At 41.0% G+C, this 17,903-nt stretch overlaps 2 protein-coding genes across 2 annotated transcripts; both read left to right on the top strand.

Annotated features, from left to right (window-relative positions):
* The first annotated feature begins 10,226 nt into the window (after positions 1-10,226).
* LOC121170687 (taste receptor type 2 member 62-like) lies at positions 10,227-11,139 on the top strand. Its single transcript, XM_041001932.1, has one exon. The coding sequence runs from the start codon at positions 10,228-10,230 to the stop codon at positions 11,137-11,139; it is 912 nt and encodes a 303-aa protein (XP_040857866.1). The 5' UTR covers position 10,227.
* A 3,746-nt stretch (positions 11,140-14,885) lies between these two features.
* On the top strand, positions 14,886-15,920 carry TAS2R60 (taste 2 receptor member 60). The gene has a single exon (XM_041001931.1). The coding sequence runs from the start codon at positions 14,886-14,888 to the stop codon at positions 15,918-15,920; it is 1,035 nt and encodes a 344-aa protein (XP_040857865.1).
* The last annotated feature ends 1,983 nt before the right edge of the window (positions 15,921-17,903 follow it).

Raw genomic sequence — 17,903 nt, 5'->3', positions numbered from 1 at the left:
CCTATATGTAGACTCAAATGAACACAACAGTTTTAAACACTGACAGATCTGGGTATGTTTTGCCATTGATTTAGTTATCGTGGGTGAGGTTGCCACCAAGTTCGTGATGTTCCTGAGATGATGAATAACTCCGGCAAAGATTCCAACTAAACAAAATTCCAAAGTCTCTCAATTTATTTGGTTAGTTCCTTCCTAAAAAATTCATTGTATATTCTAGTAGCACAACAATTACTCTGTGTTTATATATCATGTAGCTCCCTTTTTCAGAGCTGTGTTTTTCACCTACACAGACGTCTAGTGGGATGCCTAGAGAGACAAGTTTTTATTGTCTGTGTTATATGTTGGTGGCAACCTGTAAACTCCAATTGTAACCCAATGATGCTGACAATCACCAGCATCTGTATACATTTCCTAAATAGGGCGATGACTCTGTTCTCATTAGAATGAATGACTTAATGATGACTTTCTTCCCCTTCCAGAATTTTTCCCTCAGAAACCAAGCCTCCAGGGGCACCCTTCCGTGGATGTGAGAATAGTTGTTCAGGGAAAGATGAAAGAGGTCTTCACATTGAGGGAGGACCCAGGGGTGACTACTCTCCACAGCAGAGATGTGTTTCTGCTCTACTTACACTTTATCCTCCCACAGATGGCTCTTAATACAGGTTGGAGCTCATCCTGAGTCACGTGGGAAGCCTGGAGCTGGGGTTGTCCTCTCTTCTCTGGGATCCAGTCCGTCCCTGGGGCAAGCTGTTCTGAAATACTTTCTCATGGGTTCAAAGAGCTCACTTGCCTTTTCCAAGATTCAAATTCATCTCCTATAATGACATGTTATTTTCACTGTGGAGGTTAATTTCTGCAGAGATACCGCTTTGCTGGGGATGCCACAACTTGGACTTGTCAGGTTCAGAACAGGTACAATGTGGATAACTTTATCTAAATCATTAGACTGACTTTTTTGAATTGGAAGATTATCTGAATCATTCACATAGAAAATTTTGAGGTGGTTGGAGAGATGATATTCTGTTTTGATTATGTGCCCCCAAATTTACATGTTGTGCACTTCACCCCCAATGCAATAGTGCTGATAGGTAGGATTTTTTAAAAAAAAATTACTTTTAATGTTGTTTACATAGTTTAGAAGGATGTACGCCCATGTGGGCTTCCAATTAGGGTGGGGAAGATTGAGGTATGGAGGAAGGTAGGTGGGACAAGTGTTTCCAATTTCTCTTCTTATGCATCTGATGAGGTGGATTTCTCTTTGCTGCCAGACCACATCAACACTTGGGGATGGAGGGCAGCCACTTGATGTCATCTTAGAGACCCTGATGTGGGGAAGAAAGTTCTGAGGGTATTACTTGAGTGGTTTTCACAGATCTGAGATGTTGTCTTGTTGCTCTAGGGTTGTGAAAAATTTTGCAAGATCTATTGGTTGATGAAGCCCACCTTAGTGCATCCATACACCCAGACACTTTCTGCCAAAGCTTGGCCAGAATATGTGGGAATAGGTGAATAGGTCACGAGGAGTCTGCATTCACAGGAGGGCTAATGTCACTGTCACGAAAGGGGCTTGCCATCATGAGAGCTGTGTTGTTATTAAGATGAGGTTTCCCATCTCTTGTTCACTCTGTGTTTTGTCATGAGATGGTGCAGTAAGAAGGTTCTCATCAAACGCTGGCACCATGCTCTTGGACTCACCAACCTAAAGAAATGTGAAAAGTATGTCTTTGTTTTTATAAACCACCCAGTCTCAGACATTCTGTTGTAGGAGCACGATGGACCAAGACAGGTGGTAGTGTTGGCCTGTGTCCTGGAGAGAGAGACTGATGAACCACAAGCTCTCAATGATTTGGAAAGAGACAAGAGTAAAATTCTGAAATCTGAGGCTGATGGGGACCCTTGAGGATTTCTCATTCACAATCTGGGATGAGAGAAGATCATTTTGGTGATCACAATTGAAGTAGGATTCTCCTGTATGTGGCAAAAGAAAGAAGTGACATTCCAAGACATTAAGAAGATGCTGTTACAAGATTTGAATTTTTGTTTTTTTCCACCAGCAAGGGCATAGAAAAGACAGCATTTCCCTTTAAATGGAGAAAGAATTTGGAGTAGGATTGTTGTAAGAAAGTTTCTCTTTGGAAGAGAAAAACAGACACATACCTACAAAATAGACTACATTTTGTAGTCTATTCCTTTTGCTTTTTATCTATTATATTTTCTGGGTTATGCTTCTTTGTTTATTTTGCAACAAATACATAGGGCTGAAAAGTTGTGCAAAAATATCTTCATGTATTTTACCACATCAAATATTTATGAGCTTTTAAAGAACGTATTGGGACAATTATTCTTGTACATTCTGAGTTGGAAAAGAAAGGAGGGCTTTATTCTAGGCTCCATATTGAGAAAGCGACAGAAGGCCTGGCTCAAAGGCTCAAAGGCTCAATGGCTAAATCTTTTTACCTTGCAAGTGCTGGGATCCCATGTGCGCCTGTTCATGTCCCAGCTGCTCCATTTTCCAGCCAGCTCTCTACTTACAATCTGGGAAAGCAACAGTCAGACTGTTGGGACCCTGCCTGCATGGGAGACCTGGAAAAAGCTCCTCCTGGCTCCTGGCTTTGGATCAGCTCAGCTCTGGATGTTTGTAGCCATTTCAGGAGTGAACCAGCATGTGGAGGATCTCTCTGTCTGCCCTTCTCTCTGTAAATCTGATGTCTTTCCAACAAAAATAAATAAATTCAACTCCTTCCCCCACAAGCCCAAAACTTCTAAATTATATGCCCTTTTGAAAAAAGTAGCTCCAGATTTGTTAAACTTACGGAGTGTTGTGATGCATCTTCTATATTTGTCGCTTTTTTTTTTTTTTTTGAAATGTCATGCTGTTTTCTTAGATTCTTTCTAATGTTTGTCTGCTGGGGTGTGTTTATCCATTGCCACCTGGTGGCAATTAAGAAATATTATGGAGAAAAAGAGAAACAGGGAGGTGAGAAAACACTCGACAGCTATTCAACACAGCAATCGTAGCTCAGAAATTTGAGACTGAATCACTGAAAAATGGCAAGGAGATAAAACAGGTTTCTTTCGGAATCATCACAGCATGAAAAATCCTGTGAGGCATGATGGTATCATGATGTTTAACTCAGGGCAAGAGTGGAGTTGCATAAGTGTATTTTTCTAAGCAAAAATAAAGGAATAAAAAAAGGCATACATAGTGTACCTAATCATAAGGAGCAAAAGTGGAGTGTGCAGGGCATTCTTCATTCCTAAATTAGATTAAATTAAGAATATGATGACTGCACATATACTGAATAAAATATCAGCCAAATATTGGTGCAGTTTGCTAAGTTTCAGGCAGTATTTCTACTCTGGAATCACTTAATATCTTAACTTTTTAAAAAAAATTATTTATTTTTATTGGAAAGTCAGTTTTACAGAGAGAAGGAGAGACAGAAAGATCTTTCGTCTGCTGGTTCACTGCCCGTGTGGCCACAATGGCTGGAGCTGAACTAATCTGGAGCCAGGAGCCAGGAGCTTTTTCCAGGTCTGCCACGTAGATTCAAGGTCCCAAGCTTTTGGGCCATCTCTACTGTTTTCCTAGACCACAAGCAGGGAGCCGAAGGGAAATGGAGCAGCCAGGATATGAACCGGGTGCCCATATGGGATCCCGGCTCACGCAAGGCGAGGAATTTTAGCCACTAGGCTACTGCACCAGGTCCTTAATATCTTAATTTAAAAACTCTTCCTTTTGTTACCACTACCTGATAGGGGGAAAATTGACCCATGTACCCAACTGTCCACCTGGGAACCCAGCACCCACTTTCAGTTGGTTCACTCACTTGCCTGGTCCTGAGGCAATCATTCTGAAATTCCTTGCTAGAGTTACTCACTTGTAAACTCCTTTCTGTCTGCTTAAATCCCTGTATTCCTCTCATTCCTGCACATGAAAACAAAACGATAGACAGTTGGTAGGAAGCTAGAAGAATGGAGTTGCTTTTTGAATATCTTGTTTTTCTCCAGGTGAGTTTATGCAACATTTTTTGGGAAGATAGTAGATGCCTCTTCATTTTATGCCCTGCCTTCCAGAGCGATCACATCATTAAGAATGATAAGTAGGTCACTGCAATTTGACCCGGCCTTGTGACCTTGTGAAGGAGTGTCTCATAACTGCCTCCACTAACACTCCCCTCCAAAAAGGGGCACAGGGCTCAGTGGTGGGGTTGTTCGAGGATGGAAAGAGGAACAAGATGGTGATAAAGAGAGAAAAATTCAAGGGAAATATCAATATTTGAAAATAAAATCTTGGGCATGATTTTTTTTTTTAAGTAAAATGAAACCATTTTAGAAATATGACTCATGTTGATTTCTTCCTCCAAATGATTATGAAAAACACATACTTGGAAGATTCTAATAAGATTATGCATAATATTGAGTAGTTATGATTCCTGTTTATGAGACAGCAGTTTAAAGACCTAATTGTAAGAGGAAAAATGATCCTTACTTCTGGGAGGAACCATCATGTACAAAAACCAAGGAAATGTAATTGGGCTGTTTTTGTGTGTTTAGCTTTCAACTTGTTGCGTTTGTCATTTTTCCTAAGATTCTACCAAAATCATATATTGTCAGAGTTCTGTCAGATTATATTTATGCCAAAATTACGTATGTATTCTGGTATAAACAGCCAGATATTGCTGCCAAGAATTTTTGGGAAACAGTGGTTCCACTGCTTGTCCTCTTCCATTTCCTGCTTTCCTAAGGGAACTATTTCCACCTCTTTCATCTGTTACATCTCTCTGTGCGAAAACATTTTGGGTATGTATTTTTCTTCAAATAATTGGTTTATATTACTGCTTTAGAATTTTCAAACTTGGGCATATTTCTTAATGTAGAATATGAAAATATATTTCTTCTCCCACTCTCATCCATGCCTTGCCCTTCCTAGTTCTCATTTTTCAATACATTTTTATTGCTACGTTGGCTCAGTCAGTATTGAGTGCTTAATGTAATAGGAAAATGTAAATGCTATTTGTGGTGGAACCATATATTTCCTTCCTACTTCCCTCCCTCTTTCCTTCCCTCTTTTCCTTTCTTCTTTCCTTTCTCTCTCTCTCTCTTCCCCTGTTTAAACATTTCTTCACTAATTTATTTGATAAAGTTACACAAAGAGGGAGAGAGAGAGAAAGTGTTAGTTGAGCCACTCCCCAGGTGGCAAGAATGGCCAGGGCTGGGCCAGACTAAGGCCAGGTCCTTCATGTGGGTGTCAAGGCCATATTTTGTTGCTTCCCCCAGGTCATTAGCAGGGAACCAGATGTGAAGCAGAGCAGCTGGGACATAAACCAGCACCCATATGGGATGCTGCTATTGTTAACAGTGGGTTCATCTACTACCCACAATTCTGGCCCCAGCCATTTCTTTCTTGTACACATTTTTTTGTTTTCTATTGGCGAAGCAAAAGCTTTATTTTGCTTGTTTTTCACTCTCTAATCTTTTTTGATAATTTTGGATGGAACAGGTATCTGCATGAAAAGCTCTCTTTTAAAGTAAAGCCTCTTCAGGATTTCCCCGCACTTGGCACCTTTCTGAAAACTTCCTTATCTTAGTGATCTCCTTGGCCCCTTCCTCATCCTGGATTTCAGATTGTCTATCTCATTTTTTTGTTCATTGATTTTCTAGCTATAGATGAGCACAGTTCCAGAAAGAGAGGACATGAAAAAACAAACTTTCACTTTTGAGAATTTGCTTGTTCATGATCAATTATAATCTGAGAAATGTAACTCAAAGCCACAATGAGAAATTATCTCGCACTGTTGGAAATGGCTATTATATAAAAAGACAAAAAGATAATGAATTCCGATGAGGATGTGGAGAAAGAAGAAATCTCATACTTGCACACTGCTATGGGATTATAAATAACCATAGCCATTATGGAAAAGCAGTTTGGAGGTTCCTCAACTAACTACATATAGAACTACCATATGATCCATAAATTTCATTGTGGAGTATACATCCAAAGGAAAGAAATCAGTGTTTTTGAAGAATTATCTGCATTCCCATGTTTAATTGCAGTACTATTCACCATAGCCAAGATGTGGAATCAACTCAGGTGTTTGTCAAGGGGTGAATAAAGGACAAGTGGTATATACATATAGTGAAGGGTATTTAACAATAAGAAATGAAGTTCTGTCATTGGAGGCAAACACACATGTTTCATTATGTAACTGAAATACGTCAGGCAGAGGAAGACAAAGAGTACATGTTCTCATTTGTACATGGAAGCAAAAATGATTTCACAGAAGCAGAGAGTAGAATAGTAATTATCAGAGGCTGGAGAGGGTTCTGAGGAGAGGGAGGAAAAGAGGAAGGGTAACTAACACACAGGTACAGGGGTGCGATTGGATAGGAAGAATAATCTTGAATATTCTGTAGCAGAGTGGGATAACGATGGTTGGCACAAAGATTGCATAATCAAATCAGCTAATAGATGTTTGAATGTTTCCAATACCAAGAAGTGTTAAGTATTTGAGATGATGGATATGCTGACTACCATGCTGTCATCCTTATATGCTGTATAAAGGAAGTATCACATTTCACCCCAAAAGACATACAACTGTTGCATGTCAAAAGCAAGGGAAAAAGAAATTTACTCATAAACAGAACGTATTGATTACTCTGTGTTATTAAGCTGAAATTGATAGTTCTTAAAAATTGTGGCAAAATAGAATCAAAAATAAGTTAATTGGATGCATTTTAAAAGTCTATGTGTAATTTCTTGGTTATATGCATTTCATGAATATTCTGAAGTACCCTTCCATAAACAGAACTGCTCTATTCTGAGGATGATTTATGGTTCTAGTCTTTGAATTTTACTTCTGCCGTGTGTCTGAGAAACTCCTAGAAAGCATGGAGTTTAATCCACATTTAGAAGATGTGAACATTAAAAAATGTTTACTTTAACAATAAAGTTTATATATTACAGAAAGAGCCTTCATTTATTCCTTCAAAGGTTAATTTTATTCCTTTAAATGTTCAAATGCTGCAAGATAGAAAAAAGAAAAAAACCTATTCTAAAGATTTTTGATTAGAATATAAGTACCTTTGAATCTCTTTGCAGGCTAACTATGAAATAAAAAATAGCTTAAAAATGTTATATTTTGGACTTCCCTGGCCCTGTGTCTGGGAGTGCTCCCAACAAAGTGCACTTTGAGCCTAGAAAAAAAAAGTGATACTTATGTGAAAGGAAATTATATATGTTTACCTGAAATAACAAAGAGTATTTAAGTGTATCTAAGTAATTATCCAAAAGTGCTTACATATTTGAATAGTTGAGTATGTTGGAAATTTTTATAGTTGCTTTCAGAAAGCTAAAATTCTATTGTAACCAATATCTTTTCCTAGATTTTTCCCTAAGTACAATATTGAAAGGTGGTCTGTAGGTCCAGAAAAATATTTATCTTTGGGTGATTTGATGGGTTTTTGAAAGTAATAGGAAACAAAACAAAGCAATTTACAAGTGGGAATGAATAACACCCTTTACTACATAGAGAGCCAAAATGAAGACAGCAAAGAGAATTTTGGCAGAGTCTCCTACCTGGAAACCAACCTCCCACTCTCATCTGTTTGATGTTCACACCTTTTCACATGGAATTCAGATTATTCTTCCAATCATGCTATTTAAAATAATTCTTGAGCATCATCTGTAGGCATGAGTCCTCTTAGAAAAGAGGAGCATGGTCCAAACTTTTATGCATGACACCTAGTACTTTGATTGCTATTTCATGTGTGCCAAACTTTTGTAAACAACAGAAATCATTGTCCTGCTTGTTCTGCTTGAAGGCAGACTAGGAATGGGACCTGGAAGCTTTATAAAACATACACAGAGGAACACTGAGAGAGGATGAACAAGTGCCTGGGGCAAGGGTGCTCTTTCAGTCTTCATATGGAAGAAAATCCCAACAGGGAAAATGCTTGCTTTGCAAAGGTGTCAACTGCAGCACAAGTGACGTCCTTGAGAAGACTGGTCTGGCCAAGTTCAGGTTTTGGTGACTGCATGCAACATGAAATGTGCCAGTGAGCACACAGTGTACACTTGGTTGCATGTGGCCACAACAGGGCGTGTGTGCCATGGTCTCAACTTGCTTATTGATGACATCATGGAGTCTCTTGCCAAAGCATTCCCAGAAGAAGAACCAAACATTGTGAAACAGGCAGGAGCCACTCATTGCTGCTGTCTTCAAGAAGAATCCTGAGGGAAACCAGCAGAGAATTAAATCAAATTAAAGCAAAGCTGGGTTGCAAAACAACTGATCAGATTGGATTATCTACTCTTTGACAATCTGAGAGTTTATAAAAACAAAGCAGCTATTTAAGTAAATGTCACATTTGGGAGTTAGCCGAATCTGTTTGCCTTCAGATCTTTACTACAAATGTCCTTAATTTTATGTATTTTTTCAAGATTATTTGAAGGACAGGGTTACAGAGAGAGAGGGAGGAATGAAGGAAGGAGAAAGAGAAAGAGAGACTTTTCATCTTCAGATTCACCCATAGATGCCCGCAATGACCAGGGCAGGGCTAGTTCAAGCCAGCAATCAGGAGCTTCATCCTTGTCTCCCATGTGGGCAGCAGGAACCCAGCTACTTTTACCATCTTCTACTGCTTCTCCTAGGCCAGTAGCAGGGAGCTGCATTGGAAGTAGAGCAATCAGGACACAAACTCATGCCAGTGTGGGATGCTGTATTGCAAGTGGCAGATTTATTTGCTATTTCACAAGGCTGGCTCCTTCTCTGAAATATTCCATACCTAGAGTTCTCACCTGTGAGATCATATGAAGGAGTCATATGAGAACCTTGTTTCCAGGATGCCACATTTGAAAAGGGAATTCCCTCTCCTAGTCTTTCATCCATCCATATCTCTGTTTTTTTCTTATGTGCCTTCTGTTTTTATTTGTTTTCCCTTTTTTCCCCCTCAAGTGCAAAGGCGTTTTCCCTGCCCCCTTCCCATTTTACATCCCATCTAGACCATTCCTCATGACTGCTTGAGCCTTGTTGACTTATCAGTCAACTTAGTTTGACTTATCAGTGTCACTTAGTTTGTCTGGTGTTGAAGATAAAATCATGTGTGACATTGTAAAGGTGCTCAAACAAGTTTTTTGCTACAACAATAAGAGTGGTTCTGAGTTGGGGTTTGGCATTGTGGCACAGGGAGCTAAGCTGCCAGCTGCTGATACAAGTGATGATTCATGACTCTGGATGCTCTGCTTTCAGTCCAGTTCCCTACTAATGAGCTTTTAGCAAGCAGCAGAAGAGTGATCAAGTGCTTGAGTGCCTGCCACCCATATGGGGGGTCAGAATGGAACTTGGGGTTGGGCCAGCTCCATATATTTTGGCCACTAAGGGAATAAACCAGCTGATGGATGATTTTTCTCCATCTCTTTTTCTCTCTCCTGTTTCTCTGCCACTCAAATTAATTAGTTAATTAATACTTAAAAAAAAAAAGAATTGTTCTAGGATGGGCTCAGCCTCTCCATGGGACAACATTGTCCTGAGTTCCTCTTCCATTTATTCTTGCTTCCCTCAGTCCTATTGTGATGTCCTTTCCTGGTCAGTTTCCATTCCTCTCATTGGGATTCATCAACTTTGTCACTCTTTAGAGCCTGAAGGTGATGTTGCAGATGTTGCATGGTCAAGGTGAAGGAGCTTTTTCTTGGCAAATCCTTATGCATATGGATGACATTTCATCCTACCCATTCTGGAGGTGGGTCTTATGAAAAGCATAGAAACTACTGACTATAGGATATTAGCCTATGACAGGGAGCTTTGTGGTTGAGGGAAGGAAATTAGGGTAACAGCATCTTTTGAAAGAAATCTAGGAAACAAATAGGACACTCAAGAAACCATGTGCAAATAGCAGGATTTTCACTTACAGCCAGTTCCTTGATCACATTTCCCTGCATCTGAATCTGATAAAGAATAGGCAAATACTGATTATGCAAATGGAGGCAGGGTGTCATGGAGCTGGGAGTGATTTGCATACTGAGAGAGATGGCAGGAATCTTTTTTTCAAATCCCAGTGGACTGGGGGTGTTTGCTGTTGGCTGGGATTTGGCATGAATCTAACGAGAGGCGTTTCGGGGTCTTTGCTCACAACAGGTTGGTTTGGCCAGAGCATTTGTTCTCCCCCTGTGCACGTGTCTCAGTGCTCTGGAGTAGGAGCTAAATCTGAGCAGACTCCCCAGAGAAGATGTCTTTCACCTTCATCTTCATGGTCATCTTTTGCCTGGAGTCACTGGCTTCAATGTTGCAGAATGGCTTCATAGTCACCACGCTGGGCAGGGAGTGGGTGAGGTGCCGGGCACTGCCCACAGGCGAAATGATCATGGCCTGCCTGGCTGCGTCCCGATTCTGCATACATATGACAGCCACTCTGAACAACTTTCTGAGTTCCTTCAATTTTTCTCATGTGTTTATACTTTTAAACACTTTCTGGAATTTCTTCAACAGTCTTACTTTCTGGCTCACTGCCTGCCTTGCCCTCCTCTACTGCGTGAAGATCTCATCCTTCTCCCACCCCATTTTCTTCTGGCTCAAGTGGAGGATCTCTCGATCAGGGTCCAGGATGCTGCTGGGTTCTCTGATCATATGTGTGCTGTCATCCATTTCATCACTTTTTGGGAGTGTGATTACTGTTCAGCTGACGGTCTCTCAGAGTTCCTATGGAAACAACACCCTGGATTATGGGTCGCATACCTTCTTTTTCAAGTATTTTATTTTCCACGAAGCCTTTTTCTTGTCGATTCCATTCCTGTTGTTCCTGTTGTCCACCATCTCTCTCATGTACTCACTGTGCCGGCATTTGAGACAGATGAAGGGCCACAGGCCTGGCCCTCAGGATCCCAGCACCCAGGTTCACATCATGGCTCTGAAATCGCTTGCCTGCTTCCTCATCTTCCACATGTTATATTACTTTTTACTGATCATCAACTCTGTAAAAACCACAAGATTCTACATTCATTGGCCTTGGGCCTGGGAAGTGATTGTTTATGCCGGCCTGTTTCTGCATTCCACCATCCTGATGCTGAACAGCCCCAAGCTGAGAAAGGCGCTGAAGAAAAAGATTCAGGACATAGGCCACCGCCAGGTCATAAGGCTTTGAACTACTCAGACAAAGGAAGGTTCTTCTCCCAGCTTATCATGATCAATGATGAGCATTGAGATGAATAGTCTCATGAGCAGCCAAGGATGTTTAAGGTTTGGGTACTGTCTCTCTCCTTTCATTTTCTTCCTTCTTAGTCACCTCTTCCATGTCCCATTGGTTCTTTTTTCCATCTCTATGTATTTCTACCACCCCCTCCACTGCTTCAAGCGCTTAGTCTGTATCTCAAAACAGCATGTCTTAGCTAGTGGCTACATTTCCACTCAGATTTCTCTGTATTTCCACACAAGCAACCCCAATCATGGTCTTCAAGCATTCTTTTGACTTGTACCCCCTTTATAAAGCTTTACAATCATCTTCAGCTTTCTCTGTGAGCCAAGTGAGGTTTTTGTTGGTGCTGCGGATTGTCTAACTCGTCTACTTTGTGACATCAACCGCCCTCCTCATCTACTCTCTGCTTTCAGCCCAGTCTTTCCACACCAACCCAGGACAGTTTCCATCTTACCTTCTTCCATCTCTTCCATCTATCATTCTTTGGGCTGCTGGAACTTCCCCCTTGGCTGTCTCTGCCAACCACTGCCAATTGTTACCAATGCTTATTTTTTGTACCCTGAATTGAGATTGACTTTATCCGTGGACTTCCGCCCCCCCCCCACACCCGCCCAGTTAGATTCCGTGAAAGACAAAGGGAACATATGAGTTTTGTGCTATTGTAGGTCTCTTCTATGATGACATGTGTTTACTACATGTTGAATGAAAAAGAAGCGTCTGATGTAATACTTCTGGGTTTTAACCAACACAAAACAGATGGAAAACAAAAGGAAATTCTCAGGCTTTTCTTTATTTTATTATCCTACTCTTCCTGGCTTCTTAGAAATTCAGACTTGGATGCTGTTGTGTAGGAGGGTAATCTCAAATCTGAAGCTTGTGTATGATGATAAGATGGGTATGGGAACAGAAACATGGCAAGCTCAATTTCCACTGACTTTTAAACTCTCTTTTAAAATGTATGTTTTTGTGTGTACATTATGATGTACATAATGTATTAATGGAGTAGTACATGCATATAACTCATAATAAATATGTATATAATAGTGCTTTCTCAACTCAGGCTTGTATAACTGAATACCACAGACCTGGTGACTTAAATAACATCCATTTATTTATTAGAGTTCTGGAACCTGAAACTTGGGGTGCAAGCATGGTTGGGTTCTGGTGAGGCCAGTCCTCTGAGCTATGGAAATAAACTTCCTTGCTGTGTCCTCACAAGTCGGGTGATCTTTTATTAATCTCATGTTACTTCTTATTGAGGACACTACAGCCATTCTTTATAGCACCGCCTCATGATTTAATTATCTTGCAAAGCCTCATCTCTAAATTGGGTTGGGGCTTAAACATGAATTTGGGGAGGACAGAAACATTCAGTCCATAGCAGGTGGGATGCACATCTAGAAATCTTTACTACTGTACTTCATCATTAAAAAAGCACATAGATCAAGAGATTAGAAGAGGCCGAGGGAAGCATGACATGCTTAAAAATACTCTGGTTTGAAGCAGTCAAAATAAGAGCACTACATAATAGGATAGAGTGGTGAATTTTCAAATAAACTATTGCATTTGTTATAAATTGTCCAAAAATTCTGGGAAGCTAAAGGTTGAGCTATATCATAAGAAGAAGAATGGCCAGAAACAAGGTAATAAGTGAAGAGTTCTCTTCAGACAAGATGATTAAGGCTTTAGGAGATCTTTAGGGTATGTTGTGATGCAACAGTATAAACTGTTGCTTGAGATAGCTGCATCCCGTGTCAGAGTGCTTGGGATCGAATCCCATCTGTGCTCATGATCCAGTCTTATGCTAATGTTCATTTCAGGAGGCAGAAGGTGATGGCTCAAATACGTGGGTCTCTGCTACCCGCATGAAACATCCAGCTGCAGCTTCTGGCTCCTGATTCTGGCTGGACCCAGACTTGGCTTTTCTTGACATTTGAGAATAAACCAGTAGGTGGAATGATCTCTTTCTCTCTCACCTTTCAAATAAGTAACTAACAAATGAACAAACAGAAACTTAAAACAAAAAAAAAAAAAACAAAAGAGAAGATTCTCAAATTTCTGGTGAAGAACACAGGGCATTCCCAGAGAGAAAAAGTGAGGTAGGCTAGATAAACCAGTGGGAAGTTGGGATTTCATTTCATTTTATTAAAAAAAATTATTTATATATATATATATATTTATTGGAAAGACAGATTTACAGAGACACAGACAGAAAGGTCTTCTGTCCAAGGGTTCACTTCCCACGTGGGCACAACAGCTGGAGGTCAGCCTATCAGAAGCCGGAGCCAGGAGGTCTCCAGGTCTCTTCTTCCAGGACTCCCACAAGGGTGGCAGGGTCCCAAGACTTTGGGTAATCTTCTGCTGCTTTCCTAGGCCAGAAGAAGGGAGCTGGATGGGAAGTGGAGCAATTGAAGTATGAACTGGTGCCCGTGTAGGATCTTGGTGCATGCAAGGCAAGGCTTTTAAATTAGAATTTAAATGAGATTCATATACCTCTAGACCTAAACATGAGCTGAGCTGATCCCAAGCCAGGAGCCAGGAGCTGCCTCTAGATCTCCCACATGGGTGCAGGGTCCCAAGGCTTTTGGCTATCTTCAGCTGCTTTTCCAGGCTACAAGCAGGGAGCTGAATGGGAAATAGGGCCGCTGGGAAACGAACCGGAGCCCATTTGGGATCCTGCTGTGTGCAAGACGAGGACTTTGGCCACTAGGCTACTGCGCCAGGCCCAGTCACCACAATTTTCAATAGGAGTCTTAGTCTATAATTTGAACCTCATTTTTTCATCTTTAAAAATTGCCTTTACCGTCTTCCTTTAGCCTAGAGTTTCAGTCGTAAGAGAACAAGGTGATTAGAATGGATAGTCTCTTACCCACCTTATAGATGGATACTAAACAACACAGAGGCTTACTGACATGCCCAATAACTCCCAGTAAAGGGTGCAGCTTGGGAGAAGTCTACTTTGACCTTCAGTCCAGGATTGTCCTGCCACGTTTCACTGATTTCAGAGATCTGGGATGGAGTAATGGATATATCTATATATATATCCCACCATTTTATATATATATATAATCGGTATATATATGTGTGTACTGATTTTATACAATTTCTGAGTACACATAACTGCTTCCTGTGTTCTATTTTATGATGATGAACACCAGGAGTAATAGGATTTGAATGAATCTCCCTCGGTAAAGCTTTCGCTCAGTTTTCTGTCAAAGGGCTGTTTTCATAATTCCTATCTCCTGAGGTTGTTATGAGCACCAACTACTATGGAGAGCACTTAGAACTATACCAGGGACCAAACACGCTCATTTTCCTTACCTTGCACTGGGGACATGAACTCTGACTCTCAGGGTGAGGCATGCTGTATGGGCTTTATTCCTATGCAGCTGGCAGGTGTGTGGTCATGTCTTACATGTCGGCTTAGAAAAGTATAGCCTCCTGTGAAAGGACACCAAGTGCAAGGGCTTGGTACATTATCCACCTTGATATTGACATGAGCAGGCCCTAAACAGGTGGGCAGGCAAATTTGCAGACAGGCAAGGGGGCTTTGGAAACTGAACCTGGATAATATTTGCATCTTTTCTGAAAAAAAAAAGCAAAAAACAAAAACAAAACCACATCACCTTCCCCTGATAAACTGTATCTTTTATTCTGGCCTCAGCTCTGCGCTTGAAGCAGCTGGAGGGACAATCATGTCATATGAGACCTTGCAGAGCAGCCCAACAGAAACAGCGGTTGAAACCTTGGGACCCGTCTTGTCCACGGATGAGCAGGATGAAAATCTCATGATTCTGGGATATCCAGTGGTTGATATGAAAATCACTGTCCTGGCTTTAATTTTGTTGTTTTTGTGCCTGGTGGCAGTGGTGGGCAACGGCATCCTCACTGCGACTCTGGGCATGAAGTGGTTGCTGCGGAGAGCATTTTCGCCTTGTGATAAGTTATTGGTCAGCCTGGGGGCCTCTCGATTCTTCCTGCAGTGGGTTGTGATATGTAGAAATGTTTATATTTTCCTGAACCCAACAGCATTTCCATACAACCCTGTATTGCAGTTCCTAGCCATCCTATGGGACTTCCTGAATACGGTCACCTTGTGGATCTCCACCTGGCTCAGCCTCTTCTATTGTGTGAAAATCGCGACCTTCACCCATCCAGTCTTCTTCTGGCTAAAATGCAGGGTATCTAGGTGGGTACCACGGATGCTGCTCAGTTCGGTGGGCTTCTCTGGCTTGAGCACCACCTTACTTTTCATAGGCAATCAAAGCATATATCAAAACTATTTAAGGACAGTTGGACAATCTTGGAATGTCACTGAGAATGACATGAGGAACTCATGTGAGAAATTCTATCTTTTCCCTGTAAAAGCAATTACGTGGATGGCTCCTACTCTTATTTTTCTCACTTGCATGATTTTGCTTCTCACATCTCTGGGAAGACACACAAAGAAGGTCCTCTTGACTCTCTCGGGATTTCAAGATCCCAGTGCCCAGGCCCACATCAAAGCTCTTCTGGCTCTTATCTCCTTTTCCATCATCTTCACCTCCTATTCTCTGTCCATAGTGCTCACTGCTACTGGCATTTTTCCATCCCGGGAATTTAGGTACTGGGCGTGGCAGGTGCTTATTAATCTGTGCACAGCACTTCACCCTGTAATTCTGCTTTTCACCAACAGTAAGATGAAGGAGGTGCTGGAGAGGGGCTGCTGCTCAAGAAATAGGGCATCTTGAGTTGCAGCTGATGAAACCTCAAAGGCATTGGAGCAACAAGGTAAATGGCTTGGTTGCAGTGGGAAGCGTCTCTCTTTGCCACAGTCAACATTTTCTCTGTTGCTGCATTTAATTATTAGAAGAACAACTTCTGTGAAATAGGATTTGAAGTGCAATCCAGGGCACTGAAATACAGGCGAGTGTCACTGATATCCAATAAGCAAAAGTGCATCTGATATGACCACATTCCCTGTGGGACTTGGTGCAGTCAAAGAACCAGAAAGCTTTCATTTTCCCTGGAATTCATCACATTGTATTTGAAATTGCTCTGCTGGAATCCAGATGAGAAGATCCTGACACATCGTGCAATATTTCACCTGTTGAATTAGACTAAAGAAGACTTTTCAAGCCCTAGTTTTCCTCTGTCTTCTTCCTGCAAATCACTACTTTGTTTTTATCACTACCTAATTTTCTGGTCATCTATAGTGGTGAAGATCTCTTTCCTTCCAGGCAGAAATGGTTCCTCGTGTCTGTATTTTTCGCATACAACAATGGTGTAATCTGTGCATGTGTGGCAGTCTGTATTGTCTGGGATTTGTATGTTCCGACAGCCTTCTAAGAATCCTCTGGTGCTTGGGCTCGATGATTTCTATATTGTTGTACTCTTTACATTAGCCTGACCTGTTGGCTTATTATGGAACTGTAAAGGTCCATAGGTCCAGATGTAACTCCTATAGTGTTAATATTGAGGATGTACTGAAAATTTTGTCATGGTTAAGTTCAGCTGTTTCTGACAGAAATATAAAGCTAAAGAAGAAATTGACTCCTGGTGTGAATGAGTGAACTGCTTTTCTCAACTCTTTCCATAACTTCCTGAGGCTCAAATATCCCCCAAACCATGCAAACCAAGGTTGCTCAGATCCTGCTTTTTCCTGCAACATTTGCCAGCCTCATTTCTCTTTTTTCACCTCTCTGCATCAGGAGGCAGATCTCAGCTTTTTGCTTTTCAAGGCTCATGCGCTTGTATCCCTGGACTCAGCCCTTCCTGTCTGCTTTGTATCTCCAAATTCAGGCAAAATTTTCCACTTCTACATGTGCTCTCAAACTTTGTCTCTTTCCTACTTTTCCTTGTTTTTTTTTAAAAAATAATTATTTTTATTATTTTCCATGATAAAATTGTGTAGGTTTAGGAATTCCCTCCTTTCCTGTCCCCCTCCTTTCTCATCTTCTCCGCCCCTACTTTATTAATACTTATTAATATACAGCAGGATATTCTTCCAGCACCAAGATACAAGTTCAACATTCTGCTACCCATGTGTACCATGGTATTGTAGCAATGGACAAAGACAGAAAATCCAGCATCATATTATTGAGGTGTATTTAACTGTTCCACTGGGAGTAGAAATGCATTTTGTCAGATATCTTCACTCTCCGGTATGCTAGCTTTCATTATACAGTTCATTTATATATTCATCTGTGGGAATATAAGTATATACTTGTTCACCTATATCTCCATTTGTTTCACATTTTGTATCAACATTGCCTTATATCAGAGAGAATATATATTTGTCCTTTAGGGTTTTGCTTATTGCACTGAGCATAATGGTCTCCAATTGAGCCTTCCCTGTTTTAATCAATGTCTCTCTAAAATTCTTATTCTGAGAAAGCATTCCCTCATTTCTTGTACCCCTCAATGGATCAAACATCCTTGCTGCAAGTCTTCCCATGGCCCAGTGCAACACTTTTCTGCTCTCCATTCTGCCAAAAACGTATTTCTCCAAGAATACCAGTCGCTAATGTGGTACTGTCCCCCAACCCTCATCCTCCTGTCTTTGCTATAATTGCCTCCCTGGATGTCAAATGCTTTTTAAAAATCACTGGAAGTTCCCCCCCCCCCCCCAAAATGCTACCTGTTGTTTGTGGAAGACTTTTTTAAAAAAGTAATATCACCTACTATTACTCACTCATAAGCTTTTCCGTTTATTTTTGGCAACCAGGATAGTG

The sequence above is a fragment of the Ochotona curzoniae genome, unplaced genomic scaffold, assembly GCF_017591425.1.
Source record: "Ochotona curzoniae isolate NIBS_2020 unplaced genomic scaffold, NIBS_Ocur_1.0 scaffold_2476, whole genome shotgun sequence".
Lineage (NCBI taxonomy): Eukaryota > Metazoa > Chordata > Mammalia > Lagomorpha > Ochotonidae > Ochotona > Ochotona curzoniae.
The sequence above is the reverse complement of the archived record's forward strand: the minus strand, read 5'-3'. Positions and strand labels throughout refer to the sequence as shown.